The sequence below is a fragment of the Lynx canadensis genome, chromosome C2 (assembly GCF_007474595.2).
Source record: "Lynx canadensis isolate LIC74 chromosome C2, mLynCan4.pri.v2, whole genome shotgun sequence".
NCBI classification, from domain to species: Eukaryota; Metazoa; Chordata; class Mammalia; order Carnivora; family Felidae; genus Lynx; species Lynx canadensis.
This window is the reverse complement of record NC_044311.2, coordinates 63,057,987-63,084,398: the sequence shown is the minus strand read 5'-3', so window position 1 is coordinate 63,084,398 and position 26,412 is coordinate 63,057,987. Positions and strand designations below refer to the sequence as shown.

Genomic DNA, 26,412 nt, shown 5'->3' with positions numbered 1-26,412 from the left:
AACATGTTAGGTGAGCTTCGGTGAAGCATGAAGTTACAGGGCTGTTGACCATGACTTCAATGTTAGTAAATCAATGTTAGTAAATCAACAAAACACAAAGACACCTGAAACAAGCTTCTGTATTGACTAGTTGATAAAAATGTGACCAGAGGCTTGCAGAACAATAGGTCTGTATTTTCCCTAGGAGCAATGGTTCAGTATTCTGTATTAGTTCTGTATTAGTGGTGACTATAGAATCTAACTGCCATGAAGAACAACAATCAACTGTACTTGCAGTTTTCCAGTTCCTAATAAAGATTCAAAAAAGAAAATTCAAGTTACAAAAGACATTTTTCTATAGTTGGCAGCTAATCGGTACTTATAATGTAAAACCAAAAAGGGGAGAAACATTAAAACCCATTACCACTGCATAATTTCGATGTGATACATTAAAATTTATTAGTTTCCGAATAGTATTTGACTAATTCCAAATTATTTCAATTAGAGTTGTCTAGGCCATATAGTCGGAAAATTGAAGAAATTAGTGGGAGGGAAAAGGGAAAACAATCTAATACACTGACTTTAAGAAGAATTACATATGCTTTATTCTTATTATCTGGACTCAGCTGGTTAACTCAGCCCTTAGGCCAATTTATACCTACTCCACAATAAATCATACATTATCCAAAAGCTTCATGCTTCTACTTACAGTAGCATAGCAAACTTGGAAGTTCCTTGTAAAAAAGAAATCACCATTCCATTGACTAATGTGGACCATTCCTCCATGCTCTGGCATAAGAATATTTAATGTTAGCCAACAAGACAGCCAGTGATGCTTCTGAGGCATAGAACAGTGGCAGCTTTTTGATTTTTAGTTGCTTTAGGTATACAATCTTGAATAGTAGAGACACTGACCTGAAATTTCTAACCCACTTTCTATCGTTAAGGATGTTATTTCCCCCAGGGACCACCAGGTATTTATAAAAATTTGTACTAACATTCTGTAAGAATCCACAAACATCAATAAGAAGCTGACTTTCTTGTCATGCTCCAAATGTCTTTAAGACTAGACATACTACATATATTATAAAGAGCTTTAGGATAAATATTGAGTGCCTGGGTCTTAACACAGTAGTAAAAGTTAGGTCATTTTTTATTTCTGAAAAACACTTTTGGTACCCTTATTATACCCCAAAATAGGGATTAGTGTTACTGGTGATTAAGAAGCTCGAAGCTGTAGTTACGCATATCCTTCCTGTGAAAATAAGCAGTAGCAGCGTTCTGAAAATGTGAGGGGAAAACACCCAGGCACTTAAATCAATGAACATTTGCCGGGAGGAAACTTATTAAAATGACTGTAGCCTTGACAGAGTTGCATTAACATCAACAGCTGTATTTCTGTCCACTTACAAGGAATACTATAAAGAAGCAGTCAAGCCATGTTTAATAAAATGTGTCAGTATGCAGAAAATGCCTTTTTTCACAATTAGAAAAATTTAACATCTTTAGTCAAACACTAGATGGGAAACAGCCTAAAGAAAAAAAAAACCTACCCACAACACCTATTTGAACTACAAAGCAAAATGCTCTGTGACTGAAGGAAAATAATTTAATATTCATCATCATTTTAGAAGTGTCTAAATCCAAGGAATGATATTATGCTCATAGGTAAACACCAGATTTTTCTGAAAGATTTGTAACTAAGGTAATGCAAGGCATAAAATCAAACTGCAAAACTAGTTCAAAGCACTTAAGAGTCCAATGGTTCTCTTATGTTTTCTTTTATGTTCTTTATTTTAAATGGATTATTTTAGAACAGTAAATTATCTTTCATAGAGGTGCCTCCTGGTCTGGTAATACAGTACCTCCTTTCTGAATGTATCAATTTAAGATAAATCAAAATGAACATTAAGGCATACAAACAGCTACTTTAAGTCTGCTCTTATTTATTAAGGATCTTTTTAACTCATATTCAAATACATGGAATGTTGGCACAAAACTGAAGCTGCTGTAGAAAGAGCACAGATGTTCTGTGGGTTATTCAAACTTCCATTTCTCTAAAAACATACCCTTACATGGTCTTAATTTTACAAATTTAAGTGTTGAGAAAAATGTCTAAATAATAAGTAACAATTAAAATAAAATGTTTATTTGTAAATTATGTACAGAATACATTTTACTTTATGACAAGGAAATGGGAAGAGCCATCACCTTCCAACCAGTGCTGTTTGCTTTCTCTGTTGGAGATGACTATCTTTCTCTGAGTCAGATGTACAAATCAGTTTGGATTTCCTAAGTTGGAAAAGGAGAATTTGTAGCTAAACTAAAAGTGTTACTGCACCATTACTAGTTGGCTTGTTTCCACAAAATGCTTTTGAACCCTGCTAACTCAGAATCCCAGAAATTCCCTGGTATACTTTTATAATCAACCAAAGCTTAACTATCAAGAACAAGGAGTTTAAGCATTTCATTTTAAAGAAACTGTGAAATGGCTACATAACTATGCATAATCTGAAATGTTGGTGTTTCTCTTTTATCCCTTTTGGTTATTTTGATTAATCTAACAGTAAAAAGCCATACAACTATCAAAAATGCCATTAATCTAAATATCATTGTGGAAAATGCATCTTTGATAACTATCAAAACAAGTAAGACCTACTTATTGTAAAATTATCAAATAGATACAACTTATAAATGGCTTTAGACTGTACCAATAATAGTATTCTATGAAATGAAGGACTGAATATAATTGCTTGGATGTCAAATACATTTCAGCAAATGGATTTAAAGAATGCTACAAATGTCATGTGTACATTAGGACGATCAGCCAACATAGAAAATCCAACCTCTTGCACTTTAGTCCCAAATTAGTCAGATTATGATTTTTCATGGGAAGATTTAGTTGTTTCTCCATCATTGTCTTCTTCTTCCTCTTCTTCACAATCCCCATCATCTGTTTGCTGCTCCAGTTCCTCTTTTGTGATCATTTCAAAATCATTCCCATTTCCACTACTGTGCTGGGATCGGTCATCTTCCCTCCTGTCACTGTCTGTGTCCGAATGCCGTTCTCCACCCGAGCCTTCTGTTCCAGGATTCCCTGGTCCTACTTTTCCCTCTTCATCTTCCTTTTTCTCACTGTCTGACTTTTCCTCACTGTCGGACTTCTGCTGCTTTTTGGTTTCAGATTTCTCATCTTTCTTTAAGTCTGCTTTTGGTCCTTTATATTCATGTGTGTACAGAGGCCTGAAGGAGTCAATGAAGCCCACGTCAGCAGTCAGATTTGGCAAGAACCAAAAGTGGTGCCTTCCTCCAGTTATGAGCCAGATGATGAGAAATAGAATGCAACGAGCTATAGGAGAAAAACGGCTCTAATTGAATAATTCAAGCATTGACTCGGATAGCAAGGAATATTAATAAAACACTGAAGAAACATTCAGTTTATTATTTGCACATTACATGTACCTTATATACAAACAATGAAATCCTAACTAATCTAGAAGCAACCACAGTATTCCAGGCACAGAACATTCTGCTCCGATCCTCAGGGCACACCTGACTACATCGTATATCAATAAGCACAGCCATCAGTTAGATCTTTCAGTATGCATGAGACTCTGATGTAAGAAAAAGGGAACAGAGTAGTAAGGGATGAAGGATATCTTAAGAAGCCTTTAAAAGGGAAAAAGCAAGGCTGCACCCTGACTTTCCTAGTAGGCACTTTTGCCTTTGTGAGGCAATTACTCTGTAGAAAAATATTAAAAATTATACTCTTTATGACTATACTAGTATACATATAAAATAATCCTGCATAGGTTGTTATATACATGTGCATATATTACTAGTGCTGATTTTAAAAGAAATAAAAATACATTTCCAAAGGGCCCTAAATATATCATGGATCCAAGGCATGTGCATACTCTGCCTAAATGGTGAGTCTTCTAAGTAAAATTACACCCTTCTGAACAATAAAAGAACATTTTTCTAGCTACAATTTTGTTAATTAACTATGTCACTTCTGCTTATTTAAGGATGATTCCTCTCCTAATATTAGGAAACAAAGCAAAGATTGCTTAAACAAATAGCACTTGAGGTTACTCTCAAAACTCAAACTCAAAACTGTGGTTAGATAATGGAAGAATTTGAGAATTTTAAAGTTTAGAGCAATAAGTTATCACAAACACAAACCCTAGTATTTCATATAGTTTTCTCTTCATCTACCAGTTATACAGAGCTATGTGATTTTCCTGTTTTGTTTTGTTACATATCAGGTCTGCAAAAAGCTCAGCCATTTGTGCCTCCTCCATTATTCTGCTTTGAGTAAATAAAAGGAAATAGTTATAGCTGCCTTGACTTTTATGAAGCAGCAATTTCTATTTTCACAAAGAACATAAATATTCTGAAAGACTGTACACATTAATGTCTTTTGTGGTACAAACAGAAATGGCAAATATGTTTGCAATTATGATTTATTAATAAATTCCACTGATAAAAACAAATGTCTTTTAAGGAGGCTGCACATTTTTTCTCCAAATAAAATTATGATACTACTATAGACTTTGTAGGGCTGTAAGACCAGTGGTCCATAATATGAAATTTTGGCTCAAATCCAACGAAAAGCAATATGGAAATGGCACAAATGAAACTTAAATTCTCCACATATATAAACTGGGCATAGCAGAATCCTAACAGGTTGTACAGTTCTTCCTCTATGGGGCATTAGATTACCAGGGGCAAAAGTGAAAGAATCATGGGAAAACCACTGTGATATGTACTGTCATACCATCCTTATACTAAATGGGACGCATTTAGAAAACCACCAAAGGTCTTATACATATTCAGAGTAGCACCAAATAGAATTTTGACTAATATATAATACTTCATAGGATAATATAAAATAAATATCCAGTTTACAACTCAGCTACAGATCAAAACTATTTGAAAGTATATTTGGAACTCTAGTGCCTAAGAGAAGGAACAAAATGTTGGGTTTGTTTTCTGCTTTAATTTACAAGATTATTTAATCTATAATGCATACTTAAATCCATAGGATATTTAAAATGAAAGATGATAGAAAACACTACTGAAAAAATGATATTTTAAAGAGCAAAAAGAAAGAGCTTCTAAATTTTCAGGGATTTGAGAGCCAGAAGGTACTAATTTAAGTTTATAGCTTCTCATTCTTTTTTTTTCTAATTTTTAAAAAACATTTATTTATTATTGAGAGACAGGACGTGAGCGGGGGAGGGGCAGAGAGAGGTGGGGGGACACAGAATCTGAAGCAGACTCTAGGCTCTGAGCTGTTAGCAAAGAGCCTGACGTGGGGCCCGAACCCACAAACCGCAAAATCATGACCTGAGCTGAAGTCTGACGCTTACCCAACTGAGCCACCCAGGTGCCCTAATATAGCTTCTCATTCTTGATGCAGGTAGTATACTACCACTAGTTAGCTGCTTCACAATCTTAGATATAATTTCTTGGTCCACAAATGCACTGTGTTACATGCAGAACCATCAGGGTATTTTCTGAAGGTGACTAAGCTAGAAGAGGGAAAATATGAAAGGTGGGTGAAGAAAGCTTCACACAGTCAGAGATCACAGAGAAAAAAGAGAAGCCCATAAACATGATAAACTGAATGAAAATACTACATAAGTTACAGGGTGCAGTTAGTGGCACTAACTCAGGACACCCTGATGTCCAGGGTGAAGGGTCACGCAGAGGCAAATTGCTAGGACTATAGGAGTAATGCTTTATAACACAGCAATCTATTATGTATCACAGAACCTCAGAATAACATTTGCTCAGTTCAGATAATCTTGGTCAAAGTATGTCCTCTAACAACAGATATTAGGTCAATAATGTGATTTTTTAAATTTTGTATAGGAAGTACTCTCTTATGCCTTGGTGGAAAGGTGGATTTGTCAGTTAGGGAAAATAATCAGAACTTAGTACCATATACCAATATAAAATCTAGGTGGATCAAGGAATAATATACTGTATGTAAGTTTAAATATCAATACACAGCTTTAGATAAGCTGAGAAAAACTTCCACTTCTTTCTCAAAGTAAAAAAGTTAAATTAAATCTGCCTACCCTTTATGGAAATATCTTCAAAGACTAGGATTTTAAGTAAAATAATGTTTTTTTTCCCCATGATAAGTAATATACTCATTGTAAAAAATACAGACAAGTATAAAGAACAACATTAAAATTATTCACAACTACCACCACTCTTCATATTTAAGTGCATTTCCTTTCAGTCAGATCTTCCCTGGCACTGAGTGATTCCATTTCTTTTCTTTTTTTTTTTTTAAGTTTATCTATTTATTTTCAGAGAGGAGAGGAAGAATCCCAAGCAGGATCTGTGCTGTCAGTATGGAGCCTGACGCAGGGCTTGATCTCCAGAACCGTGAGATCATGACCTGAGCCGAAATCAAGAGTTGGACACTTAACTGACCCATCCAGGAGCCCTGAGTATCTCCATTCCAAAAAAACAAACAAACAAGCAAAAAAAACTTCCTAATTAAACAGGCAAAAAACTATTCCATTATCTTAATTTTACTGTTTGACTACTAGTGATAAGAATTTTTCAGCTATTTGTTAATCATTTGTTTTCAATTTCCTCATTTGAAGTAGATTATTTTTATATTGTCTTTAGCTATAAAGACCCCATTCATCCAGGTGTGTAAAAAAAAACATTACTTATGTCTCCTTGTTTGATTTTTAAAAACCATTTATAACACGTTAATGCATCTAGAATTTATTTTGGTACACAGGTGCAAAATTTTTCCCCAAAATGGTATTTACTGAATTGAATATATATTTATTAAGCTTACACAATTTAAGTATTTAATACAAGTTTCATTTGCCTTAAGTCAAAATACAAAAATGTCTTACTAAAAGGATTATGTCTCATAAATCATCAACCATCGTAAAAATATTAGTCTCTGTGATAGCTAAACTTTAAGCCATATCTACATGCAGATGAAGACACATTAAATACTTTCTTCACAACAGACCAAATCTAATCAGGTACATATTCTACCTCAAGCCTGAGTCAGTTTTGGGATATGACCCAAAAAGTAGGTCCATATACTCCTTGATTTGCCTACATTAGTGTTGCAATTAAGCTTTACTTGAAGCTCCAGGTTACAGCCCAAATTGCTTGGTATATTCCTTACTGAGGTCAAATTTACTTAATGCTACTTACCAACAGCAAGAAGAAGAATGCTGGCTACAAAGCAGCCTGCCCCCACACTGAGGTAATAAACACCTACTCTCATTTCTGCTGGCCAAAGCGGGAAGAGGGTAGCTGCTATCACTGCAATTACTAGAACAAGAAATGACAAAGTTACATAGAGAACTTTTAGATTAAAACTTAAATGCCTTGGTTGCAATAACAGTCATCATATTCCTAGGGGGAAAAACTGAAATATAAACATATTAAGACATATAAAATTGCCATTTTTATAGATAGAAAATGGTAAATTTTATCAGCCATTTCACATAGCTCAACCTAACATTTTAACTATTACTCTTGGAGGCTAGAATTTTTCTAGTATAAATTACATATAGTTAGAAAAAAGTGTTGTTTAAAAATGTGACATTGTCAGCTCCTTAAATGATCAACTGCTGCTGCTTTCAAGCAATGTCTTATTGTCTGAATGTATCTGTCTGCTAACTAGAGGAGCCGAAAGAAACAACCTCTGAACAACACTAAACCAAAAAATGATTCCACTCTGAAGATTCTGAGTCTGGGGTGAAGCTCTGGCACCTACAGACTGAAAAGGTCAGCAGGTATTCTGATGGTTTTTCGGTAGTTAGGGAAACTGGATACAAGCATCTCCAGTTTTTTTTCTAAGTACAATGGGACCACATGGAATAATCAGAAGAAATCAGAAGTCTGGTTCTAGGTCTTCAGAAAGCAAGAAAGATCAGGATTCAAATTCTACCTCTATCATTTATAAGCTAAGTAACTCTAGGCAAGTTATTTAACCCCTTCAAGGCTAAGTTACCTTATTGCTGATTATTGATCACTGTATTTCTTTACCCGTGGACCACCTTTACCATTTTTCTACCAGGTTGTTAATCTCATTTTTGCTTTAATGTCTTGTAAATATTTTTCTCAGCTTGTCATTAATCTTCTGACCTTATTTCAAGTACACCTCTTTAAAAAATAACTATTTTATGTTAAATATTTTTCTCTATGGCTTTTGCATTTTTATTTTCCTTTCTAAATTTTAGAGATTGTACTTACCAAGAATTAATCCCATGACAAATGTTTTAAAGTGAACCGGGTCATATATCCACACAAATACCTAGAAGAATCAAGAAACCCCAGTGCTTAAGGTTACATTAGAAAGTTAAGCTTAATTCTGTATCGTCTATTAACAGTCACTTCCAACTTCTTCACATATAAGAACTAAGTTTCTAAGAAAACAAATTCCAAAGACCCTTCTTTCAGGAATAGTGTTTCTTTGGGTATTTATTCAGTTAGAAAAAAAAAATGTTTTAAACTATAAATTCCTTAAGGCACTTAAGTAAATTTCCATGTACTTGCATGCATTTAACAATTTGTTCATGTGTGCAAACCATTGCTTATTTTCACCCAAAGAGCAGCAACTGTGTAACTTTTTGTTCCTAATGTAATGGTGCACACTGGTATAAGGAGAAGCAGTCTGGGCTAAGAGCACAGTTAAGATAGATTCAGCCAGGCCCTATTACAGATCCAGCAACAATCAACTCTACCTTATTCCCTCTCACTGATGAAACACAAAGAATCATTAATGAAGATCCATGCTTAGTGAACATAAAGATTCCATGACTAACTGCAATAATTTCATTGCCTCCTCCCTTGTGGAGAGTCTGTAGCCCATAAGCTGAGAACCACTGCTTTAAAGCTTGATTTGCTTTACACAAGAGAAGTTTACTTCATTCAGAACAATCAGAACTCTGCTCCAATCACCATCTAAAATTCCTACTTTTATCTCTTAGTTTCTATAAATATCACTACTCTTCCATTTCCTGATTCTATTTTGACCAGAACTCTATTGTCTTTGATTTCATTCTATTTCTAACACTGGGGGTTCCATTTCTCTTTTTTAAAAAAAAAATTTTTTGGGGCGCCTGGGTGGCGCAGTCGGTTAAGCGTCCGACTTCAGCTCGGGTCACGATCTCGCGGTCCGGGAGTTCGAGCCCCGCGTCAGGCTCTGGGCTGATGGCTCAGAGCCTGGAGCCTGCTTCCGATTCTGTGTCTCCCTCTCTCTCTGCCCCTCCCCCATTCATGCTCTGTCTCTCTCTGTCCCCAAAGTAAATAAAAACATTAAAAAAAAAAAATTTAAAAAAAAAAAAAAATTTTTTTTAATTTGAGAGAGAGAGAGCATACACATGAGCAGGGGAGAGGGGCCGAGGAAGAAAGAGAATCACAAGCAGGCTCCACATAAAGCGAGGAGCTCGTTCTCATGACTGCAAGATCACATGACCCAAGCCACACAGAATCTGAAGCAGGCTCCAGGCTCTGAGCTGTCAGCACAGAGCCCAAGGTAGGGCTTGAACTTATGAACCACTAGATCATGACCTGAGCCGAAGTCGAATGCTTAGTCAACTGAGCCATCCAGGCGCCCACCATTCTTCTTTTTTAACTGCACATTTCCCCAAGAAATCAGACCCATAGACATCACACCTGCCAGTTAGCGTTCTAAAAATCCAGTTTTTAAAGACATTTCCCACTTTTAAAATTTGAAAGCATGTTGCCTTCTATAGAACAAAATATAGTATTTTCAGGAATGCAAGCACTCCTGCTTTTGCTCAGGCTGTGTCCTTCACCTAATAGATCTGTACACTCCTTCAGTGTACCTGGTAATCTGCCAATCATCCTTCAAAACTTAGTTCAAGTGTTCAAGGTCTCCAGACCTTACTTATCCTGTCTTAAATTTACTATTCTTTTTTTATTTAAAGAAAAAAAAAATTTTTAACGTTTATTTATTTTTGAGAGAGAGAGAGAGACAGAGCATGAACGGGGGAGGGTCAGAGAGAGAGGGAGACACAGAATCCAAAACGGGCTCCAGGCTCTGAGCTGTCAGCACAGAGCCCGACGCGGGGCTCGAACTCACGGACTGCGAGATCGTGACCTGGCTGAAGTCGGACGCTTAACCGACTGAGCCACCCAGGCGCCCCTTAAATTTACTATTCTTAACTGATGTTCTCTTATCCTAACAGTCACCAACCTATGATACAGTAATATGTTTAAAAGCTTGTATCTTTGCTAGACTACAAGCACTTCCAAGAAGAGAATTTATCTTATTTATCATGCTTTTCCAAGCACCTATAATGTCCTTGCATATAGCTAATGTTTGATGTTTAACTGAAGGTGTTTGAACTTTCACATTAGGGGAGAACTGTGGTCTTCTCTTCTAGCAGTTCTTAACCAAGGATTCACATCAGAATTGTCCTGGGACACGTTAGACAAATTACACACACGTGCCACCCTTATATTCCATACTACAGATTCTCATGCAAGTATGTCTAGAATGAGCCAAGAGCACATATTTTCTGAAAAGCTTTCCCAGAATTTCAAACTCATAGCTCTAGGAACCACTATTTTATATATACTACTTTTGTATTAGATACAACAAAAACAAATATGCCTTGAAATTCACAAGAATTCAATGGCCAGTATATAACTAATGTTTTTGTATTGGTTAAATGACTAAATTAAGTAGTCTTCATGGAAGGCTACCATCACACAAATCTTCCATTACAAAAGAAATACAATTTCCTTGAGTAAAGCATTAAGGAACATTGAAAATCTTAGGCCTCTAAAGTAGTGTATAGTCAGTGTATAGTCTGAATATAAAAGACAGAAAACTATTGGTGCCCTCCATTAACCATTCTACTCTTTTTTCTTTGATAGTAAGGAAATCCTGCATTTTAGCTAGGCAAATGACCACCAGTACAAAAAGCACATTTCTAACACTTTACTGCAGGTAGGCATGACCATGTGACCAGGTTCTGGCCATGGTAATCCAGGCAGAAATGCAACTGTTAGCCTCCTGGAAGATGTCCTTAAAGAGGAGGCATGTTCCTCATTCTCCTTTCTTCCTTTGGATGCAGATATAAGGCTAGCTGTCATTTTGGACCATAAGGTAACCTTTACTAATTGCCCCACACAGCTGCACCATAGAGCTGCCATAGCTGTACTCTAAATTTCAGATTTAACTGATGAGAAACAAGCATCTATTCTGTTTTCAGCCACTGTTATTTCAGGTTTCCTATTACAGACAGCTGAACCTAATTCTGGCTAATATTCTATACATTGTTTGTAACTCTAATTCAGAGAAATTATTGATTTTTTTAAAAAGTAGTGCCTATGTGGTTAGATTTACCAAAATTACTTCTTTTCTTAGTAAAGTCATCACAGATAACTCTAAAAACTCCTATGGAAAACTGGATTTCTATTTATAAGGTAGATATGCTCACCTCATTTCCATCCAGAAAAACTTGATCATCATGTGGCTCAAGTTTGAATTTTTTCTTAGTTTCCTTCTTTTTAGGAGTTCCTGGAGTTTCTTCCTATTAAAACACAAGTTAAGCAGAACGAAAAAAAAAACACAAAAAGCAAAAACAATAAGACATTCATTCATAGTCAAAAAAAGTTTCACTATTTGAGACACAGAAATAAAAATTCTCAACCATGGTATTCGTAAGAACCCTAATATATTTATCTTAAGTGGTTGCTGCACAGCATTTCAAAAATGCTCATATGCCAGTGATCATGTGCAAATAATAATTTTTTATTTTTACTTAAATTTAGCTAAAATCACCTTTTTGGATTCTTCCTTTTCACCATCTTTTTTTTTTTCTTTTTCCTTTTTTGTCTTTTCATCCTTTAGATTTTCTTTCCTGCTCTTTTTATCTTCTTCTTTTCCACTTTCGGCTTTTCCTTTCTCTTTTTCTTTTTTTATGTCTTTATCATACTTCATTTTCATTACTTTTAGTGCCCGGTGAAAAAACTGCTTCTTTAAAAGCCTATGGGAAAAATGGCATGACATTACACTCCTTATCAATTATATAGATATAGACTGAAAAGAAAAAACACTAACCCCTCTGCCCCCACCCCCCCAAAATGAGCAAATATACACCGGCAACTCATGAAAGAAATTACAACTAGTAAATCCATGGAAAAATAGTCAACCCACCTCTAATCAAAACATGTACTGCCAATTTGATTACATAAGTTTTTCACCTAATTTTTATTTTTCAACCATATAATTTAGATATAACAGATTACAAGTTTGGAATTATCCTTATGAAACTTTTCTCTGAATTAAGAGTAAATCAAGATGCTTCTTTATTTAATGTTAAATTTCAAATTCAAGAGCAGATAGAAGGGGAAAATAAATAAAACAGTTTAAGAAATGTTAGCAGATTAAAAATGTGCCCATGATTTGAATGATCTAAATCGTGTTTTCAGCAGTCTTCCTTGATGTTATTTTTTTCTCTCATGATTCAGCCTGCCACTATTATGAAATATCTTCAATTAAGTAATGAATAACTAAGTATGCTAAGGTGATATTCCTGGACTCTGAAAACAACCACAGCAGTAACAAACTGAAAATTGTACAATATACTGGCAAAACACCAAGTATTCCTTGTTTCACTAATTTCTCTCAGTGCATTGTTCTTTACTCAGTAATTATTTTTTTTAAACATTCCTACCCGAGGGCTTTTGCTCTGTATGCCCTTCTTTGCCTGGAATGCTCTTCCCTCAAACAAGAATGTCCTTTTGGTTCACTCCCTCACTTCCTTCAAATGTTACCTTCTCAAGTAGCCCTATCCTGTTTAAAATTATAAACCCATCCCCCATCCTCTCTCCTGTTTCCTGTTATCCTAGCCATTGCATTCATCTTCTAACTTAATATATAATTTATGTCTGTTTGCTCCCTTTACTAGTATAAACTACTTAAGATATCTTTGCTTTATTCATTTCTTCATCTGATGAGCTTAGAAGACCCTAAATTAAGTCAATCTAAGTGGTAGTTCTTTTCTAGCCTCACAATCCTACTCAAGAAACGGAGTTGCCTTTACTTTTGTTACCTAAAAGCCATCCTTTCAAATCTTATGTTCCAGTTTCAGAGTTCCTGATTTGCTTCTTCATTCCTTCCTTGATAATGTACAACTACCAAACACAACATACAAACTAAGTCTCAAATCCACCATCTGTGCCTGTTGACTGCCCACCTTTCTACCTCCACTACCTCCACTAATGCCTGCTCCAGCACATCATACCACTTCTTAACTAAGTGCTTTCTTCCTGTCCAGTGACCACTTATTTCTGGTCATGTTGTGCCCTCTGAGGCCTCTGTTTTGAACTGCCTGGCTGGGCTTTATTCTGCTGCCCAACTGGGGTCCACTCCATGAACATTTCCACAAAACTAATTTCTAGGTCTTCTCATTTGGCCTTCTGCTTGTTCAGATCTACATAGCATAAAACTCTGCAACTGTCTGAAATGTCCCACAGACTGTACCATTAGTATCTGCCACCCACGTGCAGTTGATCATTGAACAACACAGGTTTGAACTACGCAGGTCCATTTATACATGGATTATTTTTTAATAAATACAGTATGCCCTGTAAGTGTATTTTCTCTTCCTATGATTTCCTTAATAACATTTTCTTTTCTTTAGTTTACTTTATAACACAGCATATAACACACATACAACATACGTGTTAATCAACTGTTTATGTTCTCGGTAGGACTACCAGTCAATTAAAGCTGTTAGTAGTTAAGTTTGGAGGGGAGTTAAAAACATGGATTTTTGACTGTGTGGGGTTGACACCCCTTAACCCTCAGGTTGTTCAAGGGTCAAATGCAGACTATTAAACAATAAAACTGGTGTCGAACAAGTCATATTCAGGTACATGAGCTCAAATACCACCTCTACCACTTAACTATGTGGGTTTGGGTGCATTATTTAATTTTAGTAAAATTTCTATCTCACAATCACATGTGGATTGTTTATAGCATAGTGCCTGGAATATATGTACTCAAAGTAAGCAAACTTTGCTATAGCAAAACCTTGAATTTCATTTAATAGTTACAGAATATACATACACATACTTTGGTTTCATATTATTACATTATAGCATCAATCTATTCACTAGTAAGTAAAATTATTGACATATTCCTTGACAGGTCTTTAGAGAATGCCTACTTCAACTCACTCTATGACTGGAAAAGTGAGATGACATTTACTATTGTAACAAAACCAGTGCCTTCATTTATTTAACATATATAGTACAAATCACTCACACAAAGCTCTCTTACATTTCCACAGAACTACTTCCTTCTTCCAGTATGTTCTGCTCCCTTTGCCAGGATTGACTGTCCTTTCTCCCATTGTTTGCTGGGTAATCACCTATTTATGTTTCAAATTTTGATTAAACCTTTTCTCTGTGAAGCCACTCTTGACGTTTTCTCATCCCTGTCCTCCTTACAGAACACAATGCATTGTAATTAGTCATGAGTCTTCTCTAAAAGGCTAAAATATGTACTTTGGAGGTGGGGACCAAGTCACAGTCATCTTTGTATTCTTGGGGCCTGGAATACAACAGATATTTTATAACTGCTGAATACACAAATGGGATTGTTAAAAGCAGCTTATGCAAAGTCATTAAATTGTATTTTTTCCTCACCTCTTACTTTTTTTTCAGGTTTAACATTTATTGAAGCCAGACATGTTTAAGACTTTCACCCATGTAGCAATGGTAACGTTTTATTAAATGCCCACACTGTGCTAATTGCTATGGAGTTACACTAAAGCAGAAAATAGTCCTATAACTGCCTTCAGATATGGCTGGCAGGAAATTTTAAAAACTGATTCATATGCAACAATTCTAAAATAGCTAAGGGGTACAATGTATGAACTAACTTTATAAATGCTATAGAACCTTAGATACAAAGATTAATGTGGGCTGGAGGACCTGTGGAATAGCACATGGCAGAGATAGAACTGGAGGGATATTTATATTGAGAGGCAGGCAGGATTGACAAAAAACCATTTGGGGAAAATGGCAGGTTATGATCAATGAAAGACCAGAAAAGAATGAGTGTGGTATATGAATGAGAGTGAGAAAGACATTACTGGAATAGTGGGTTGGAGATGCGAAGTCACATGTAGAGTTAGATTCATACTCAAAGCAGGCCATTATGAGGCACAGAGCACATTAGAAAAGGTTGCTCTGTGTATCATCCTACATCTTCCTGTTTTGTTTTTCTTCAGACTCCCTCAAGTCTACTGATCAACTTCATAAAATGAGACTAGACAAATATCTCTGTGGTTTTATTTGTAGTCAGGATGGAACCCACGAGGGCTGGCCATGGCTTATCAGAAGTGGCTCTGAAACATTTAGGTAGTTATGCTTCTCTATTTCCATGTAGAAAGGACACAAACAACCTGGCATGAATGGGAATAACATCTACAACGAAAAGTGAGTATATCTCTAGGTCTTTAAGGCTCTTCATATAACAAGGGATGAAGGCTCCTAAAAGGACAAGAGATGTGGATTAATACTTGCTGCTCTCTCTGGGCTCACAGATTGAATATTCAAATAGTATTGACAGATGAACCCTTCATCTTAATTTGCTTCATTAAATGCATCATCATTTTGTTGGAGGAGGTAGTATATCATGGTGGTTAGGAGCATGGACTATGGAGCCAGAGTGTTGGATTTAGAATTCTGGCTCTACTACTTTTGAGTAAATTACCTAGCTTCTCTGTTTTTTCATGTATAGTATCTTAATTTTCACACCATATGTAAAACAAAAATCTATTTTTGAGGCAGGCAGAGAAATTTGCACTTTGGAGCTCTACAGAAATGGCTGTAAAGAAAAATACCAGGTACATCACTGTTAGCTCATTCCTGCCCCAACAGTGAAATTTTCATTGTTTTTGAAAGGTCCAACAGTGACTCTACTTTTTGGCAACTAAGAATTTTAAGAAATATTTGATAGTTCTTTAACATCACAGTTTTATTTTTTGTTATTTCGTTTTGTTTTAGAGAGAGAGAGACAGAGAGTCAGTGAGCTGGGGAACGGAGCAGAGGTAGAGAGGTTGATACTCAGTGTGGAGCCCAATGTGGGGCTCAATCCCATGACCCTGGGATCATGACCTGAGCTGAAATCAAGAATCGGATACTCAACTGACTGAGCCACGCAGGCACCCCTAACTTCAGTTTTAAAACCAGGTTGGGAAACAGTGGTTTTTAGAGGGGTGTCATGTGACTGATACTTTAAATGCCATTAAACAACATATTAGCAAATACTATGTGTATCTCCCTACCAAACATAAAATAATCTAAAATGTAAGATTCCTACCAATTATAAACTTCAGTGATAAAAACAAAATTTGGTTTATTAACATCTTAATAAATATGCCTAATTATTTTAGTAAGTAAGCCAAGAGAAAAAACTGAAAGAAAAATCAATATATTTATTTTCAGAGGAAAGTGGTTTTTGTATACCAATCACCATCAGAAGTTTTTCCCAAAGGAGAAGTACCTATTATGAAAAACATGGATATGTTACTGAACTATCTATGCTTCACCATGGAATCAAGAAAAGGCAGATGCTGTCGTTGCCTTGATTTTACAAGGAATACATTAGCAATCACCAACAAAATAAGGAAGGGTACCTGACTGACTAATCCCATACAGGCACAAAAACAAACAACCCAGATATAGCAGGTCTATTAGGAATCCCTGCCAAAGTTTTGGGAAAGACTCCCTAGCCGTTTGCGTAGAAAAGAAAGACTTTTTTTGATTACTTTTAACACTGGTATAGGATTTGTATTGCTGACCTTTCAGCTCGGTCAGCCTGGCAAATGTATAATTGTAATATAATACAAATTAAAATTATGAAAATATCATAGTCTAATACCAAATAAATGCATTTCCAAAGGTACTGAAAAAAATCCAGGTTGCATGAAAAAGCTCTGTTTGAGCTATGTTCTGGTATCACTACATTTAATGATAAAAATGGGGAAGGAGCTTTAGGACTATGGCAAGTATTTTGAAATCACTACTTATGTTATCCATCACTAAGAAATAAACACTACCTGTTGCAGTAGTCAACCACAGACTCCCTTGTTGTAAATAAAGCTTCCTCTCCTTTCTTGGCCTTTGCCCACTTTGAATCCAAAAGGCAATCCACTGCTTTTGAAGCTAAAGAAAAAATTTATCATTTTAAATTATGTATACATGGGAATTTATGTCTAAGTAATAATTTATAAGATATTCTGGCATCAGAAAATAAAACCAAATTCAAAGGAAATTAATTCGGACATGATCATGATAGATAAACAATTCCTCAAAACTTAAATTTGTGAAACACAGCAATAAGGGTCTTTTTAAAGTAATGTTGGGAAATAACTGACACTCAAAAATATGAACTAAGACCAGATATATTATGTGGAAATGTTCTAGACAAAAACATTTAAAATTAATAAGTATCATTCTTATCACATAATCACAATTAAATGTAGAATAAACAAACCAAAAATCTTCCCCTGACAGTAATAGAAATTCTGTTATCAAGTTTACCGTGACCCACTGAGAAATAAGCTCTGTGAACAATCTACTGCTATCACAAGAAGAAACTAAATATAGTAGGTCTGATGAGACTAGCATTTATTTTACTTTCATATTATTTTTTTTCAACCACTATTTATAAGCTACAGGGCCATATTATAGATGACATTAGCTTATAATGAGGTCCTTTGGATTATGTGAAGAACCAAAGCTCCTACATTGGTTCCATCAAACTTGTTTCCCATTGAATTCTATTCCAGAGTTTTACAAAAAGATTATCTTCAAGTACTTTTACTATCGGAACAAACTGTAGTATTATCACTGAAAATAAATCCCATTAAAAAAAACTGCAACTAGTGTTGCAACAAAGCACTTTCTTTTGTCTTTTTACTATTGACATTTGCAATCAAAAAAGGCAAGAACAGGATAATCAACTGCCATATGTCCATTACCCAGCTGCATCTTTGTATAATACTTGGAAAGCACTTTTAAAATGTCTACATATCTCAAATTTAGGTATCTTCATAAAATATGTACACTAATAGAATTTTACTGATATAATCCTACCAATAAAATAATCAACTCGGTGCCCCATCATATTGGTGGACTTTGTTGGACAGTTGAATCGAAGATACTTGGCTACAGCCTTCTCTTCTTTAGATGGTTCACCAACTTCCTGCAAAATAAGAATATTTAGTGTAATCATTTACTTCACAAATTCATGTGTTGAATTTACATATGTGTTCTACAAATCTTTTAAAGTGGAGTATAAGCCTTTCTTTCAAGTCTTCTCTGGAGGAGACCTGATAATATACACAAAAGACAGAATAGAGATTTAAAAAATTACATGTTTTTCAAATACTTGTTGATAGGGCCAAAACCTGCCTCTTCACCTCAGCTAAGGCATTTCTTTTGAGTTGTTTTTCCAGTATGGTAACTACTTTGTACTAGCTCACCTCACTCTTGCCCGGTCTTTTTTTATAAGCCACAAAGCAGTAATTTAAAAGATTAAGAGGTTGCCAGTAGTGAGTGCCCAAATGTCAAAGTAAGTAGAAACAGGTGCCGTAAGTAAATGTTAAATTTAACAAAGCTATGTGCCCTGAACAATGGACAACAAACTACAGGAGGAATTCCCAAATTAACCAGAGAGATCTGTCCCAGTGTGGGAGCCATAAGAATACTATTTCAGATACTAAAGGGTGTATTCTCTTCCCTTTCAATTACTCCTGTGTACATATTCTCCCCACCTATATATTGAAGAAAATGAAGGCAATCTACATTTGTATACATCTGATACACTTTTAGAAGTTGCTGTAGTGCTATAAGCTACAAAAACAAAAGGACTGTCTCTAATTACATATGTAAGCATGATACAGAGAGCACTCAAGCAATATTCTCAGCAATGTATAATCTAAATGTGAGTAATTTCGGGAAGGTCTGTTTCTTAAATGAAGTGCCAAATATTCGTAAAGAACTATCTGCCAAGAATCTAGATGCTGAAAACAATTAATGCTAAAGACAGTTATGTTTTAGATAAGACATTCTAATAACACAAAATAGAAAAAATAATCCAAGTTATCAGTCTTTATGTCAGTTTTCCCACAAATTTCAGTTAAGTCTGAATTCAGTTATGTTTGATGAAAACGAGGAACAATGAACAAACCAAAGTACCAGCTTCAATTTTATCCTGAAAAGGAGTAACTTGTTGGATGAAGTGAAAGCCTGTACTTTGGTTGTTAAATCACCTGGCAGCTACTTCTCATATTTCTTACTCTGCATTTTCCAAATCCTCTTCTCCCAGTTGCCCAATTAACAGTGTATGATTCTTATACTTTAAGAATAAAGTATCCCATCTGTGGGTTATGTGTGGCAATAAAAATTAAAAGTTCAAACTATTCAATCCAAATGAAGACTACAGTAAAAACCAAATATTTGCATGAATAAAAAACCTTTAGTTTTATATAGAAAAATATGTATCATACAAAAGTAGAATCTTGAAAACGTTGCATTTCAAAATTAACACTATTAACAAAAATTAATTCACAAAAGTTAACACTCCCAGTTCACTAAAACCACAAGGTTCATAATGATTTGAACCACAAAGTATACTTTCTGACACACTAAAAGGTGAAAAAATCTACATTTCAATTTGTGTGTGTGTTTAATATTTATTTTGAGATCGTGCACAAGCAGGGAAAGGTCAGAGAGAGAGGGAGAGAGATAATTCCAAGCAGGTTTGGTGCTATCAATGCAAAGCCCTACACTGGGCTCCATCTCATGAACTGTGAGATCATGACTTGAGCTAAAATCAAGAGTTGGACGCTTAACCAACTAAGCCACCCAGGCACCCCTATATTTCAATTTTTGAAATCACACTAACATATATTAACATGTTAGTATCATATGTTAAATGATAGTATTAAATTCTGGTTGAATAATACAATGCATTTCTAAGAGGCTCATCTATTAGTAAATAATATCCTATATATTTGTGTATTCCAAAAAGTAATATTACAAATAGTTGAAAATAATGAGCTACTACTAATTGGCTTATGGAAACCAATTCTATTTTATTATCACACCCACCTATGCTCAATTTTTTTCTCATTTGATACATCTGTTGTCAATGTAAAGTTTTATGTAATTAACTGATAAGTTATTACTCTATATGCTTGATTAAAAATAACCATGGGAAATAAGTCTAGATAAACATAAATTGTTCAAATACATACTTACTGAGTGTATACCCTAGAATACCTTTAGGTGCTTCAGTTAATACCAAAATTTGTAAAGCATGATACCTATCTTTTGTTATAATTATACAAAATAGCAATTGTTATTTTCTGAAATCATACCGTACATATTTCTCAAGCACATCGACTTTAGGCGTTACAAGTCTATACTCATACTAGCACCCAATCAAACCATTTACTAAACACAGGTATAAATGTACTCATCTACTGATTGTTGACAGAGGCGTCACATGTAAAATCTGATATGAGGATACACAAGAAATGGAAAAGTCTATTTATTCTATTATTATACAGTAGGGAATCTGATACTACATGAATCCATAACACTTTTAAACCTCACTTTAACAACTAACTTCAAAGTTCACCAAACTCTTCTAACAACATCAAGACAGACTCAAGTAATCTACTTTTATTCCTTTTCCCTCCTTGGTAAATTAAAGATACTACTAAGCAACAATGAACAGAAGAGACCCAGAAAATATGGACTTGGATAATCTTTCCCAAGTAGATACAGTTACTTGTCCAGTTACTTTTTTATTAAAAAGTATCAATAACTTCCCTTGAAGTAATTCCCTAGAAATGTAGTGAATTCTATCAAGATATTGGTGTAACACAACTGATAACCTTCCTTGCTCCTTCTTCAAGTTCAAATCTTAATAGGTTTCCAATGTGTTTTGTGAAATATTATGAAATGTTCATTATACCACATATAAGTTATCATATTGTAGAATGCCTTTAAGAGAAAAGTATAGAATTTGTTCCATCTGCTGGGGCTTTGAAGCCAGATAGAAAGATTCTGGCTTTGAAGCCTGAAGAAGCCAGAAAGAAGACTACCAAGAGAACATGACCATGGGAAGCTGGTTAGAGAGATCCTGCCATGGAGTCTTCACTCTCACTGCTGCCCTGCTAAAGCCTAAAGAGTATAAAACAGTCTTACTCTCTTCCTGTTTACACATTAGACTATAATACTTCCCCTCTTTGTTCTCTTTTGATGTGAACAAATCTTCAGAATATTTTCATAACTTTTCTAGAAACCTTCTAACAAAAAGGTGAAGGCCTTTTGGGAATAGCATCAACCACTAATAAAGAGAAGCCAGGGGTGCCTGGGTGGCTCAGTCAGTTAAGTGTCCGATTCTTGGTTTCGGCTCAGGTCATGATCTCACGGTTTATGGGATTGAGCTCCCTACTGACAGCATGGAGCCTGCTTGGGAGTCTCTCTCTCTCCCTCTCTCTCTCTCAAAATAAATAAAAAAACATTTAAAAAGTCTTAAGAGAGAGAGAGAGAGGGAGAGAGAGAGAAGCCAGCTCATCAACCCTTAAATGAAGAGAACTTTATAGCTCAATGAATGAGCTCAAATGTCTTAGAAAGCAAAGAGCCAATAAGGTTTTTGAGGCTAGACTGCCATCTTTGCACCCAAATACCAAGATGCTGGCTGCTGCAACTCACAACCCAAAATTATATAAGTTGGTTAGAACACTCTTTTTAAATTACTTAAATACTATTTTTACTTTAGAATAGATCAACATGCAAATACTGTAATGAAATAGGGGTTATCATTTTTAGCTATATTTTATTTTAGCCAGTAGTTACAAGAATTTTTTTGAGAAAAAACATTAGATCAAGAGTCAGTAAGCCAGTCTTTGGGGTGCCTGGGTGGCTCAGTCAGTTAAGCATCTAACTCTTGGTTTCAGCTCAGGTCATGATCTCATAGTTTTGTGGGTTTGAGCCCTGTGTTGGGCTCTGCACTAACAGTGTGGAGCCTGCTTAGGATTCTTTCTCTCTCTCCCACCCCCCTCTCTTTGCCCCTCCCCTGCTCGTGCTGTCCCTCTCTCAAAAATAAATAAACTTAAAAAACAAAAAAAAAAGCCAGTCTTCTATCTTACAGAATTAAAAAAAAAATTTTTTTTAACGTTTATTTAGAGACAGAGAGAGACACAGCATGAAAGGGGGAGGGGCAGAGAGAGAGGGAAACAGAATCAGAAGCAGGCTCCGAGCCATCAGCCCAGAGCCCGACGCGGGGCTCGAACTCGTGGACCGCTAGATCGTGACCTGAGCTGAAGTCAGACGCTTAACTGACTGAGCCAACCAGGCGCCCCTGTTACAGAATTTTTTTAATTACTACATTCAGAAGAAATAAGTTTGGTTGATCTGTCAAGTGAAGTAAGGAAAAAAGAAAAAGGTTAGTTAACAAATTATAAATTCGTATCTTCATGCAAGCAGTGTAAAATATTTGTGAAATGCAAATAGATTAACAGAGTAAAACCTGAAAGCTGGAGGGGGACTTAGGTAAATTATTTGCTTAAAGTCACACAACATGTTACTAATAAAGCTTCACAAGAGTCTCTGTATCTTGACTATGACAGTGCCCTTCTGTGTTTGACTCCTATTGCAAGCCCTCCAGTAAGCCTCTGGGTGAGTTTTCGGACTCAGGACTGGCTTCATGGGTTCTGTCTTATTTTCTTCAGAAGGTCTCAGAGAATCAGATTATATAGTCACAAACTTTCTCTTTCCTTCCCTTTTCTGAAATTAAGCATACAGGCCCATGACATGTCAGGGTTTTACTGCTAGGAAGACAGATGGGTACAATAAAATTAACTGAGATGCAGACTACCAAAGTTCTAAGAATTAGTAAACCATTTAAATGTCCCCAAACTCAACCGAATACACATAAACAGAATACTAAATGGGAGGTTTCTCTCTTTAGCAGGGACAAGTCATGTTAAATCTTTATGTTATATTATTTAATATAAGGACTTCAGGGTTAAAGTATTTCCAAAAAAAAAAATTTTTTTTAAACCACTGGGGAGGTATAAAGAACACTCAACTGGGAACTAGAAGACTTGGTCTAAATCTGGTTTTACTACCTTGATGACTGACTCTGGGTCAAGTCACATAACCTCACTGAACCTTAGTTTATCCATAAAATGATGGTGATATATTAGATCAGTAAGTTTTATACTAGTAATACTTTTAGATGTAGGTCCCAAAAAGAGTTTAAGGACGATGAGTATAGGATAATGGTAAGGGGTACCAGGTTATAGGGCTTTACCATCTTGCTTTTCCCATAAGAACGGCATTTGTGCAAAAGGATTCCAAACAAATTCTACTATCTGAAAATCCTTCTCAACTCTAAACTTTCATGATACCAGGATTCCAAACCAGTAAGCACTTTGCTAACCAATATGCACATACTGTATATTTTTTAAAACTTGCATAATTCATTTCTTAAATCTTAAAATTATTTATTTTCAAATGTTCATTAATTTGGATTGAGATCACTCTCATTTGAGAATCTCAATCATTAAAATCTCCTAACATTAATAAACATGTAGCTCACTTCCAGTTTTCAGTGATCAGTAAAGTGAATCCAAGAAGAAAGTGTGACAAAATAGTCCCCTTCTTTCCAACTTTGATGGGATATCAGAATCTGAAATTATGTAACACTAGAAAAAGCAAATGAATTAGCTACTTTTCCAAACTCTGATATTATACCAATCATTTCCTCCAATGTAAAATTACAATTCAAGGTCACTTGAATTTATTAAACATAAGAATCTTTTCTAAATATGAAACATCAAGTAACAAACAGGAAACTCAGTTAATATTAGACTTTTTTGCCCAAAAGTCTTATAAAAGAATCTTTTCTGTAACTTAAACTCTGAACTTTGACATCACACTTGATCTTTTTGTCCAAAGTGAGGCCAATATTACAGTTTCTGATTTGGGGGGTGGCGGGGGGGGACCCAAGGACATTGTAAGATATTGTACACTTGTATTAGTTTGTTAACACTGCACAGCAGTACTCCAAATAGCACTCCCAAGATCTCTACAACATTCTAGCACAGCTACGTGTAAACCTCCAGGATGGGAATAATAAATGTTAATATGCTTTTATTTAGGAATATGCCAAACTGATGTTTAACAATCGGATCCTCACATATATACCTAATCCCCAAATTCACAGCAGTGGATAAATAGCTCTACTTTACGGAATTCACAAGGTGATGGTTTATTCACTGAATGGACAGCTGGTAATCTTTCTTCAGTATGTCAGAGTGCTTCACAGAAACCAAAACAGCCAACCCAAACCTTTCATCCTTTTGGAGAAGGGGAAAGGAAGGAGTTACATGCCAAACACTCCTAATAACGTCTATAATCTTCAATAGCAAATCACTGACTCACCTATTTTCGAAACAACCCTACAACCTCTCCTTTTTTTGAGGTACATATCCTTTCTTACAATTTGTAAGTCGAGGTGAAAACTTAAGTAACTTGCCCAAAGTTACACAACCAGTAACCAGTGAAACGAGGGTGCAAACAGAACACTCTGGCTCCAGCTTTAGGTCCCTGACACAACCACCACCACACAGCTTCTCCATCTACCTTACTCTTTAAGACAGGATCGAGACGGGGGAAAAAAAGCCACTGTTCAAAAGTGAGTAAGGTTCACCTTCACACCGTTAAAGCTGAAATTGGGCAAATATGTGTGTTAAAGGGCATAAAATGCACTCTGTGTGTGAGTTTACGTACGGTGAGTACACATTTGACTGGCAACTTCGATACAAACTCTAATGCAAGTACGATAACACCAAATCCTGCCACTGGGAATAGGGTCATTAGAAACTTCTTCCATAATCCCCTTAAACCCTGCTTTGATGACCTGTTGGAACCTGGGGGAACTTGTCTCTTTCTGATTCTCGTCTGCGCTCTGCTCGGAAGACTTTCTTATTTCTGCCCAATCCCACAATTCCAAATTTACTGACCGCTGGCGTCTTTTTCCCCCCCCTAGCGCTTCCTAGTCTTCAGGAGAATTTTAACGTGCATGGCTCAAATCACCTCTGGTGTAGTCCAATTAAGTGATACATTTTTTTTTTTTTTAATGGAGGAACGAAACATTACACAGAAAAAAGTCATTCTAGGCAATGAAATACCAAGGAACAGAAAGTCAATGATGAGTGTCACAATTTGTGATTGGCATTGTAACAACTCACAACATTTTATCCATTTCTGATGCCGTCGGAAGGTTTCCAGGCAGATAAGCTTAGGAGGCAACGACTAACAGAAATCGTCCTGAGTCTAAGACGTTCCATGTGTTCAATCCTCTTGGCAAAAAGCTAGAACAACAGGGGGAAAACGGCAGGGAAGATGGGCACAGATGACAGGCATGTGGAATGAGGGAGGCATGTTATGTAGGTTATGGGGCCGGCACACTGGCATGTGAGAGGTTTCTGGGCGCGACCAGGTCGTCGCAGTACCAACGCCGCTGTGTTTATTTACACCGTGTCGCCTGGAAGAAAGCCGGAAAGCTTCAACTGGCCTGTTCCTAACACTGAGAAAGGAGGATATACGCAACTGAACATCTGGATTGCCAGACCGTCGCCCGGGCCCCCGGGGCAGCTGACCACACCGAGGTTACTCCCTCACCTACATTCCTCCCAATTGCGCACAAAGAACCGAATGCTTTAGGTCAGCCCTCCGCCTCCTCCTACCCTAATTACCATGGCCTTAATTTCGGGATAACTAAGGCGAGAGGATGAGGTAGAAAAAAGGGAGGGGAGGAGCCCGGGGAGGTCGGTGTCTGAGCTCGCGAGGAGGCCTGGGCCGGAGCAGTCACAGGAATCCTAGGCTGGCGGACGCGCCTCCGCCGCCGATTCCGAGCGCGGCGCCTCTTACCTTCCGCCGCTGCCCCACCACCTCCGCCTCGGTCTTTGCCGTCGCCAACACCGCCCCCCCTCAGGCCCCTCACAACGACGCAGCCCGCGCCCTGAGGCCTCGCGGAGGAGCCCCCACCCCGTCTTGCCCTCGGTTTCGCTCGCCTTTCCGGGGGCTTCCCTCGCTTCTCCTACTCCCGAGCGCCCTGAAGCCCCCCTACCCCGGGGCTCGCCTTTACTACCTGGATCCGCTTCTTGTGTCGCCTGCGTTCCGCCATGTTGGCCGCTCCGCCCGGTTCCCTCTGACGTGGAGCGAGGAGGGGCGGAGGGCGGGGGGGGGGGGGGGGGGAAACCTCGCGAGAGCGGGCCGTGGGCCCGTTATGTAATGTGGCGGCTGGCGGCTAGCGTCCGGCGCCGGGCGCCCTGGGAGGGAGAGGGCCAGGGA

The 26,412-nt window shown here is 36.7% G+C and overlaps 1 protein-coding gene across 1 annotated transcript; it reads right to left on the bottom strand.

The window, feature by feature from the left end:
• Positions 1 to 560: 560 nt before the first annotated feature.
• SEC62 (SEC62 homolog, preprotein translocation factor) lies at positions 561 to 26,308 on the bottom strand. The gene is made up of 8 exons (XM_030329121.1): positions 26,210 to 26,308; positions 18,130 to 18,238; positions 17,091 to 17,196; positions 11,798 to 12,002; positions 11,454 to 11,546; positions 8,233 to 8,293; positions 7,186 to 7,305; positions 561 to 3,328 (listed from the first exon to the last, which is right to left on the bottom strand). The coding sequence occupies exons 1-8, from the start codon at positions 26,243 to 26,245 to the stop codon at positions 2,856 to 2,858; spliced, it is 1,203 nt and encodes a 400-aa protein (XP_030184981.1). The 5' UTR covers positions 26,246 to 26,308; the 3' UTR covers positions 561 to 2,855.
• Positions 26,309 to 26,412: the final 104 nt, after the last annotated feature.

What these genes read in the sequence shown, in the direction of transcription:
- SEC62 (XM_030329121.1), bottom strand. Translation starts at nt 26,245, where the DNA reads ATGGCGGAACGCAGGCGACACAAGAAGCGGATCCAG. An exon ending in AAAAGGAAGAATCCAAAAAG is followed by an intron (nt 11,547 to 11,797) that starts GTGATTTTAGCT and finishes GTGTTTTAATAG; the next exon opens with GAAGAAACTCCAGGAACTCC. An exon ending in TTTTTCTGGATGGAAATGAG is followed by an intron (nt 8,294 to 11,453) that starts GTGAGCATATCT and finishes TGATTCTTCTAG; the next exon opens with GTATTTGTGTGGATATATGA.